General features: G+C 57.2%; 1 protein-coding gene across 2 annotated transcripts; it reads left to right on the forward strand.

Moving 5' to 3' along the window:
* Positions 1 to 6: 6 nt before the first annotated feature.
* Positions 7 to 9,570, forward strand: LOC102763207. Of its 2 annotated transcripts, XM_015562868.1 has the most exons (6): positions 7 to 114; positions 588 to 670; positions 4,769 to 4,932; positions 6,813 to 7,587; positions 7,808 to 7,952; positions 8,344 to 9,570. In XM_015562868.1, exons 4-6 carry the CDS (start codon positions 7,514 to 7,516, stop codon positions 9,031 to 9,033), a joined length of 909 nt encoding a protein of 302 aa, XP_015418354.1. In that variant the 5' UTR covers positions 7 to 114; positions 588 to 670; positions 4,769 to 4,932; positions 6,813 to 7,513; the 3' UTR covers positions 9,034 to 9,570. The 2 variants fall into 2 exon arrangements, with proteins under 2 accessions (XP_015418354.1, XP_015418353.1); XM_015562867.1 differs by lacking the exon at positions 588 to 670.
* The last annotated feature ends 339 nt before the right edge of the window (positions 9,571 to 9,909 follow it).

Raw genomic sequence — 9,909 nt, forward strand, 5'->3', positions numbered from 1 at the left:
AGTGCGGGGAGGAGTTTGCGAGGGGAGGCGCCTGCAGGGGCTCCCCCAGTTCTGCGCTGGGAGCCCGGGCACAAAGAGCCTTCTGCACTCGCGCCGCAGGACTGTCGACCCGAGGTAAGCCGCCGCCCCATCCTCACGGCCACCCCTCCCCAAGCATCCGCGTCCCCGCGCCGCCAGGAACAGCTTAATTCCCCGAGGTAGGTCCCAGGGTCCCAGGCAGGGGTCAGGGGGTGGCAAACGCGCCCCAAGTGCCCCGATTTGATGGATGAAGAGCCTCCCTCTCCAGCCCGCAGTTGTCAGATGCAGCTGAGACCCCGGCTTGGGTGGGGCGCGGGGAAGGAAAACGGAAGGATGCGCTGGGAACAAAGACCCTCCCACCCCGCTGCCAGACGGACACCAGGGGACCCCAGACCTTGTCGGCTCACCAGGTTCGCCGTTAACTGGCCAGGTCTTGGACAGAGCCCGGTGGTCTCAGAACTGGGGGTGTGGACGGGTTGGACGGGTTGGCGGAGCGGGGTCCTGGAGCCGCCCTCCCTCTCACTGAGACTACTCTCCCCGCTGGCGCCCGCCAAGGACTCAAATCCCAGGTGTCCAGCGTCCCGTGCGCGGCTCCCAAGGGCTGGACAGGGCCAGACAACCGCCTTCGTTGAGAATAAAGGCATCGATAACGGTAATAACACATCAGTTTACGCAGAGCTTGCTCTGTGCCAACCACATGCGCGGTGCTTTGCCTGCGCGACCACCACAGTCCCGCGGGGTGGCAAGAACCCCATTTTAAGGATGAGGACACTGAGATCCAGAGAGGGCGGGGGACGCGTCCAAGGTCACACAGCCAGTGATTTTGAATCCAGATAGGTCGGACCCTGAAGCCCAGGTTACACCCCCAAACGGGACCGAGAAGATCCCAGAGCGCACCAGCTCCCTCCCCATCTCTCCTCGCCAATGCATTCCGTCTGGAGAGGCTGGGAACCGGGCAGGGAGGGGCCAGATCTCTCCTCTCCCCCAGCGGAGGACCCTGGGCTAGAGAAATTGCCTCTAAGTCTGTGCAAGGGGGAGACCCCGGGAGCCTGGGTTCCCCACCCTCATCCCAGGCTCCAGACCGGTGGCTGCCGCGCGCCGGGAATCGCCGGCGCGCACACCCCACTGCGGTGCCGCCGCGAGGAAAACACCCCCACCTGCTGCTGGGGGAAGCGGGGAGGGTGGGGAGAGAAAGGCGGGATAAAGTGCGGGAAGAGGCTTTGTTTTTCTCCAGCCGCAGCCAGACCACTGCCCAGGGGCGCACGGCTTTACTTCCCAAAGCGCGTTCCCGTTTGGGAGCGCCTGGGGGCGTCGCGATCCTGGGCCCGCGTGGGGGCCGGGGGCCGGGGATGAGTAACTCACTCCACTTGATGGACAGGGAGAACTGAGGACCACGGCGCTGAGACTTCAGGGGCGGGGCTCCCAATACGCAGGCGCGGGGGCCACGTGGCCAGGGGATGAGTCAGCAGGACGGTGTGGGGCTGGGCATCTGGGTGTGTCCTCAGACCCCCGCCTCCCGCTCCTCGCTCCTCGTGCAGGTGGTCAGACCATCTGTGGAGGGAACAGTCCCTCCCCCCCCACATCTCTCCCCTCACCCCTCGGCCAGAACCCCGGTGCAGAATGGTTTCCTCCCCCAAGCTTTGCGTGGCCTTGAACTCATCCCATGCTCCGTGTAGTTAATTCTACGTGGAAAGAATTTTAAGGGTAGCATCCCCTCTGCCCATAAGGCCCAGGTATTTTATGATTCAATGACCCTGGGCATCCAGAAAGATTTGGAAACCTTCCTGCCCCGCTCAGCTTGTTGTCCCAGGAGCGCCCCTATTTCTCTGCACTCCCTCAAGCTATGCCTGCTTCCAAAATGAGAATTTTACAACGTTTGGTGATTTTTACGAATTTCCTAAGTTTAATAAAATGCGTGATAATTGGAGGAGCTTAAGGGGAAAAGGGAAGAAAAGTCCGTCGTTGCATCAGCCAAGAATAACTTCTGTACTGACCATTTTCATGCGTTTTCTTCCGGCATCCATTTCTGCTACTGGAAACACTAATTGAAGCTGTGCTACCCGTACGCCGCTTTAACAGGCCACATGGGATGAGTTTCTCGGTGGTTTTAGCCGCATTGTCAGAGGACTGGTGTTTCATGAAGCAGACATGCTCACTCTACTCAGCTCCCTATTGTGAGACCTGCCAGTTTTTCTTTTGTTTTGTTTTTTCTCCTTCAGTTTTAAGTTCTTTTCTCTGGCCCTTTCTCTCCACGCTCCCACCAGAGCGGGATTATGCTCTGAATGGATCACTCACTGAGGCAGCGCGGTGTGGTGGGAAGAGGAAGGACCAAGAGCCACACTACCCTCTCCCCCTAGACCCTGTGTCAGCCTCAGGAAGGAGGTTATTTCCCTTCTCTGAGCCTCAGTCTCCTCCTCTGTAAAGTGGGAATCAGAGGCCCCGATTTAAAAAGCCGTTGTGAGGTTATGAACCAGTGTGTGTAAAATGCCCGACGCCCAGTAGGTGCTTAATACAGACATGGCTGCTATAGTGCACCCACTGTGTTCAGGCTGAGCTCACTTACTCAGCCCGCCCCCCAGTTTGTATAGATACTTAGTTATTCGCTTTTATTTGTATTGGGCTGTTGGTTCTTGGGGTGACCCTGGGGCTGTTTGAGTGTCGTGTTTCTGGAGCAAGAGGCCCATTGTGCAGGTTCAATGGGCTGGTGAATAACTTATAACAGAGCCCTTTGTCCCCGGGGCATCCGGGCATCCTTCCTCCGTGTCTGCAGCCAGGCTCATCTGTCAGCTGGAGCTCTGAACAATAGCAGAGATACTCGGGGCAGAGGCAAAGCTGGCTGAGGGTGACATCTGTCTCCCCAGCCCTCTGTCGGCTGATTGGATCAGATGTGGCAGGTGTCCCCTTCTCCCTTATGGTGCCAGGTGGGCCCCTCAGAAGGCTGCCCCGTGAGTCCTGAAGGGGAGGGAGGGGCTGAACTGCTGTGTGCCCAGCGGGGTGGAGCAGATCATTCTTGGGAACCAACGCGAGCTCCCCTTTAGTAACCATTTGCCGAGGTTCCGGCGGGACCCTGCCTCATGGAGACCCCATGATGAGCCTGGGAGCTGGGCCTGACAGATGAGAAGCGAAGGCTCAGAGAGGTGAAGCGACCGGCTCAGAGTCACACAGCATGTTAGCTGTAGAGTCAGGATTTGAACTTGAATCTAGTACAACTCAGAACCGTTTTTGTCGCTGCTACACGACAATACCACCTCTCTCTCCTAAAAGCGAACTCAGTTGCCTCAAGTCCATAGAAACGATTAGAGTAAACCGATCAAAGATGGTTTAACAACTGCGGTCCAGTTTCTTCACAGTAACAGTAACGCTGATGCCCACGGTGTCCGCCAGGTACGCATACCTTCCCCAGGCCTTTTCTCCTTTAAGCCTCCCCCACAACGCCCTGCATTTGAACGGAAGCCTTCTGCCCCTTTGGGGTTCAACAGGCCTGTTTACAATCCATTGGCACCATTTTCTCCCTGGGTGACCTAGGAGCAACGCACTTTACCCTCGAGCCTCAGTTTCCCCATCTGTAAAATGGGGACAATGAAACCCAGGTCTTGTTTCGTCAGGTGGATAAAGATGCCCCCAGTCAGTATCTGTCCTCAGGAAATGTTAGCTTCCTTTCCTTCCCCTCCTTCTTGCTTTTCTCTTTTCTCTCCTCCCCACACAGCTCAGAGGCTCCCTGGTGTGAGGGGGAGTTGAAGACTGAAGCCCCTCTTTTGTGTATGTTGTTCGACTTGGTCCAGAAACAGCGCATTCCGCCGCTCTGAAACCTCAGTCCCCGTCAGCCCGCGGCACCCCCACTCAGCCTGTTATTCCACGGCTCTCACTCAAGCAAAGCAATTTAGGCCAACTTCTCCCGTGTGCCTCCCGTCTCCGGGCAGCTATTTTATCCCCGAGTCAGGGAAAAACCCACAGCCAGAGGGATCCTAAAGTGCAACCAAATGCGTGTTTTCCTGGTAGCCGTTCCTTCACGACCAGGGATGGAGCGCAGAGCTCAGGGGGGAAATGGATGGCCCATGGGTGGTGTCAATGAGCAGCGTGGACCAGGGCAGGAGCCATAGAGCGCGAGCGGATAGATCATACTCATCGCCCCATTTAGTCTTCACAACCGCCTTGGGAGGCAGGCACTGACTGTCCCAGGTGCTGGGTAAGAAGCCAGGCCCAGAGGGGTGATGCTCCCGCCGAGGGGGCAGAGCAGGACAGGGATCCGTGCGGTAAAGTCCTATTTCCCTGGGGCATTAGGCTGTTCTGATTGGCACTGGCCTGACCAAGCTACCTGTCAGTTTCCTGCTTGACTTCTTTAAAAAAATATATTTGTATTGATTTCAGAGAGGAAGGGAGAGGGAGAGAGAGAGAAACATCAATGATGAGAAAGAACCATGGATTGGCTGCCTTCTGCATGCCCCACACTGGGGATCAAGCCTGAAACCCGGGCATGTGCCCTGACCTGTAAGGGAACCTGTGACCTCCTGGTTCATAGGTCGATGCTCAGCCACTGAGCCATGCCAGCTGGGCCAGTTTCCTGTTTGACTTCTGATCTGCATCCAAAGAGATCACAGCCCAGTGTCCGTCTCCTGGGCGGGGGTCTGAGGACACACCTAGATGCACAGGCTGTGATGTCAGACCAGGACCCCTGGCACCTATTCTCCAACGTGCCCACGGGTACCTATGTACCAGTATTCCCACACCCCCGTCTCTCTCTTGATGACAGGAGTTCCAGACATGTCACAAGGCCACCACGGCCCTCACAGCATCAAAGGAGTAACCAAGATGACCTTTCCTCTCCGGTGCACCCGCGGGACCGTAGAGACCAGCATCAGGCCCTGCACCCCGTCCACCATGAGAGCCGTATGCGCGGAGACCTGACTCTCAGAGGTAGGAGGGACCCCTAGGGATCTCTGGGGTCCAGTCCCTCAGTCAAAGCTTTCCTCATGGGGCACTGACCTTGGCCTCAGGTGGGTGGGGTGTGGCTCATGTGGGCCAATGGGAGCTGAGATCGTGGGGTCCGGGGGCCCCCCACCAGGTCTCTGTATGGCCTTTCATCTGGCCCTTCTTGGTGCTTGTCCTCTGTCAACACATCTAAACGGCTTTTGAAAACAAAAACTTTATTGAGGCATAATTTACATACAATGAAACGCGCATATTTAAAGCATACATCTCAATGTGTTTTCATAAATGTATCCACCTATGTAATCACCATGGCAATCAAGAGAGAAAACATTTTATCACCCGAAAGTGTCCCCCTGCCCATCCCCTTCCAGCCCCATTCACAGGAAGCCACGGGTCAGCTTTCTATGCCTCGAGATAAGAGCGTTAATCCGAAAGTGCCGTTAACATGGGAACTTTTGTGTCCGGGTTCTTTGTTGCTCCGCGTAATGTGTTTGAGGTTTGTACTTGTTTTTGCACGTGTCAGAAGTCCTATCCTTTTTTAAAAATCTAACTTCGTGGAGGCATCATTGAAATATCAAGTAACGCATCCCTTTCAAGTGCACAATTCAGTGATTTCTAGTGAGTTTACCAAGTTGTGTGCCCAGCACCGGAAATCGGTTTTAGAGCGTTTCTTTGTCCCATGAGACCCCTCACACCCACTTCCCGTTAATCTCCATCCCACCCCTAATCCCCGGCAACCACTGACCTACTTACTGTCTCCGCAGGTTTGCCTTCTGTGTACATTTCATATACATGGGACCGCCAGGCATGTGGCCCCTGGCGCCTGGCTTCGTTTACTCCATATCATGTTTTTGAGGCTCATCTGTGCTGTAGTATTATCAACAGTTAGTTCCTTTTTACTGCAGAGTAGGTTTCAGTATATGAGTGTACTACGGTTGGTTTATCCAATCACCACGATGGGGTTTGAATTAGGTCTGTGTTTCCTAACTGGGTATATACCCCCACCCCGCCGCCTCCCCCAGCCCCAAGGGGGTGTGTATGCCACAGGAAAAATATGGCCTGTATTTCTGGGACATCCGTATTCCACAAAGTTTTTTTTTTTTTTTTTAATTTATTTTATTGATTTTTTACAGAGAGGAAGGGAGATAGTTAGAAACATTGATGAGAGAGGAACATCGATCAGCTGCCTCCTGCACACCTCCCACTGGGGATGTGCCCGCAACCCAGGTACATGCCCTTGACCGGAATCGAACCTGGGACCTTTCAGTCCGAAAGCCGACGCTCTATCCACTGAGCCAAACCGGTTTCGGCCACAAAGTTTTACTCCAAGTTTAAATATCATTAACTGGTGAAAGTAATTTTTTAAAATGTATTTTATTTTTTATTGATTTCAGAGAGGAAGGGAGAGGGAGAGAGAGATGGAAAGATCAATGATGAGAGAGAATCATGGATCAGCTGCCTCCTGCACGCCCCTTACTGGGGATCAAGACCAAACCTGGGCATGTGCCCTGACGGGGAATTGAACCTTGACCTGCTGGTTCATGGGCCAACACTCAACCACTGAGCCACACCGGCCGGGCATGGCAAAAGTATTTTTGGAACATTTACTGTGTGCCAGGCAGGGGCTAAACCTGAGGATTAATTGTGAGTCATATATATGTGGGGTTGGGGACCACAGTCCCCCATGATTGACCTCAAAGCCTTCCTCTCTGCCCTCCTAGTCAGCTGTCGGCTTGACCTAGAAGCTAAAGTTGCCCTTGAAAATTCCACCGCCTTATGGCCATCAGGCTCCTGGGCACACGGATGGGGGCCAGGAGAAAGGGACTTTGGGGTCACACGATGCTCCTCTGAGGGTCTCTTTACAGAGCACAGCCAGTTCCTGGGGCAGAAGTGAGAGGAGGGGATGTCTGAGAGCTTCTGACGGTCAAGACCACGTGGGAAGCAGCCTTGCAGATAAGTATTCAAGCTGACCAGCCCGCAGCCGACCAGCCTGCCCTGTGCTGGTCTGTGCAGGGAAGGTGGTATCCCGGGACCCCCAGTGGGAGGGGAGATTGGTGATGCAGCTCATTCACTTTCCTCCCTCTCTGCCACAAAGAAGGGGCTGGTCCCCACTTTCTGGGGCCCCGCAATGGGTCATTTTCGCACCCCGCTTGTGGCCTCGAGGCGAGTATTTTATAAACGCCACCATCAGGAAGTTGTGAGGAGCTGAGTTAGTTACTTCACTGCACGCGGAGCTGGCATCAGGAGGAGGTGGGGGGACTCCCAGGGGCTGGCCTGCCTGCCTTCTGGGTCCTGCCCCTTTGTCATCATGTTGCTAAGACTCGGCCAGGGCTCCTCTGCTAGGCAGTCGCGTGGGGACCCAGCACCGCGCCTGGAGGGCACATTCTTCTCAGGGCAGGGGGCTCAGTACCCCTGCCCCACGTCCTGGACCCGTACCCAGTCCCCGTGCTGACAGCAAGCTCTGGAAATTGGCTGGTTAGCGGCGAGTCCTGCCCAGGTCCGGGCCCGGGGAGGGGCCTGGTTGCGGTTTCCTCCTGCAGTGTGGTTGGCTCTTCTGTCTTCCAGGATGGGCCTGTGGGGGTCCACGTGGGAGCCGGGAGCTGGGCCCGGGCTGCCAGCGCGTTGGCTGGGCGCTGCCGGGTAAGTCTGGGTAGGCGTGGGGTGGAGAAGGTCCATGAAACTTATTTCATGGAGTGGGCAGGGGGAGGGGAATTCTTCCTTCACCCCAAACCCTCCCCAGGTCTGGGCCTGGCCGGACACTCGAGCTCTTGGGAGCCAGGGCGCTGGAGGCTTCATCTGTGTGGTCCTGGTGGGGGTCAGTGGGTCGATGGCCGAGATTTCAGCACCTTCCTTCATTCAGCACCAACACCAACGGAGCCCTTCTCCCAGCCTGCGGATCCGGATGTGAACACCAGGCCCGTGCGTGGTTCTGTCCTCTCAGATCATCCCGTGACCATGTGCCTGATCCCAGTCTCATCAAGGGAGTGAGCTCCCCGTCCTGGGAGGTATGCACGTGTGTGTGGAGGGGGTGTATTTCGTTGAGGGGGCTGCAGAGGTCTCCTTGGAGGGAATGTTGTGGAAGGAACCCAGGCCTCCCCAGGGCTCTGAGGCCCTCTCTGCCCACCGGAACACTTGCCCCTTCTCTGGTGATGCCCAGGAGCTGGCTCTGGGTTCCCATTATTGCTTCGTCATCCTCCTAGCTAGCCCTCTGAAGGCGGGGCATCCACGGCTCTCACCACTTCCTGTTCCTAGTAGTGTCTGGAGTCCCCACCCGCACCCTGTCTAGGTGCTGGGGGCACAGGAGGGCAGCCGCCCTCAGATGTGGGGTACGGTTGGGAGGCTGGGGGGCTGGGGATGGAGGCCATGTCCTGATCCTCTCGCTCGTGCCTTCCCCAGGTGGCTCTGCATGCTCAGGACTCCGGCCTGGTCTTGTCTTTGGAGCCTGGGGGACCTGGCCGCAGGGATGCAGGGAGCAGCCTTCGGCGGTTTTCCGGAAGCCTGGACACTTCTCCCAAGACCTTAGTGGATGCAGACTCTCGTGGATGGATAACGGGCCGCCTGGGCGAGGATCAGCAAAATCAGGACCTGGCTAGGGAGGCCGGCTCGAGGGTGGGAGGGCAGCCCAGCGGCCCGCCCTCCCCTTTTGGGCCTTCCTGTCTGGGCCTGGCGGTCACTTCCCGACCTTGGGCAGACTTGGCTCCCCTTGAATCTCTGAGGGAGCCTGGCCGGGGCAGAGGCCTTGACTGCACCCTCCCCAAGACCAGGTCCCAAGGACCCTACCAAATGCAGGGGCGGGCATGGGATGGGAACATGGGATGGGAGGGAGGGCGGATGCGGCTCAGTGGGCGCCGTCGCTGGCATCTGTCTTGTGCCATTGGCCTTGTGAGTGATTCTCATTTCAGGGCCGCCTTTTGGATGGGGATTTTCCGGGCACCTCCTCTCTTTGATGGTCACTGGGAGGAGGCAGTCAGGGTCTCGGCGGAGCCTGGGCCTTCTCCCCATGTTATGGGCTCCTGGAGGAGCAGCTGGCAGTGGTGGTGGTGGTGGGAGGGGGGCGGGGGGATAGCAATTGGTGTGCCATCCTGAAAGGAGAGGGTTTGTTTCCCAGAGGGGAGGAGACCCAGGCCAGGGGACTGGCCGGAAGGAGACGGACACTGGGCCTTGTTCCCACCACCCGAAGGGGCCGGGCCGGGTCTCAGACCCCTGCTCCTTGCAACAGTCCTTGATTCTGCCCCGGGGGGCAAAGGCAGGCGGGGCAGGCCCCACGCAGGCAGGCACAGGCTCACCTCCACGCCCACCTCCCCACTCCCCGTCCATTCTAGCCGCGTCCAGAGGGGCTGCTCCCAGGGCACGCACAAGAGGTGCCAGGGAGCTCCCTGAGGCAAGCTGAGAGCTAGGCCTTGTTTTCCCAGCGTGGGAGGGGGCCTGTGCGAGTCAGCGCGAGCTGCCAGGACAGATGGGAAGCACAAATGGATTTCCTCACAGTTCTGAAGCTGGAAGTCCATCCGGGTGCCAGGGCTGCTTTCTTCGGCGGCCTCTCTCCTCAGCTTGCAGACGGCCACCTTCTTGGTGTCCTCACGTGGGCACACACCTGGGGGTGCGGGTGGGGAGGGATCCATCTGGTGTCTCTTCTTCTTTTCGTAAGGACACCAGTCCTATCAGGTTAGGGCCCCACCCTTATGACCTCATTTAACCTGAATTACCTCTTTAAGGTACCCCATCTCCAAATATAGTCACCTTGGGGGTTATGGCTTAAACCTATGGCTTTGGGGAGGGACACAGTTTAGTCCGTAATAGGGGGTCACCACAAACATGAGAAGCAGGAGCCATCTCCTCTTCACCATCCCCTCCCTGGCTAGGGTGGCCCCGGGTGCCTTGGGGACCCCCAGGGCGGTGAGGAGGAGCCCCCGGGAGAGGGGTGTCCTGGGAAGAGCCTGGGCTTTGCACCGAGGATGCGTGCTC

The sequence above is a fragment of the Myotis davidii genome, unplaced genomic scaffold (genome assembly GCF_000327345.1).
Source record: "Myotis davidii unplaced genomic scaffold, ASM32734v1 scaffold478, whole genome shotgun sequence".
NCBI lineage: Eukaryota > Metazoa > Chordata > Mammalia > Chiroptera > Vespertilionidae > Myotis > Myotis davidii.

What these genes read in the sequence shown, in the direction of transcription:
- LOC102763207 (XM_015562868.1), top strand. Translation starts at nt 7,514, where the DNA reads ATGGGCCTGTGGGGGTCCACGTGGGAGCCGGGAGCTGGGCCCGGGCTG. An exon ending in CGTTGGCTGGGCGCTGCCGG is followed by an intron (nt 7,588 to 7,807) that starts GTAAGTCTGGGT and finishes TCCTTCATTCAG; the next exon opens with CACCAACACCAACGGAGCCC. An exon ending in TGAGCTCCCCGTCCTGGGAG is followed by an intron (nt 7,953 to 8,343) that starts GTATGCACGTGT and finishes TGCCTTCCCCAG; the next exon opens with GTGGCTCTGCATGCTCAGGA.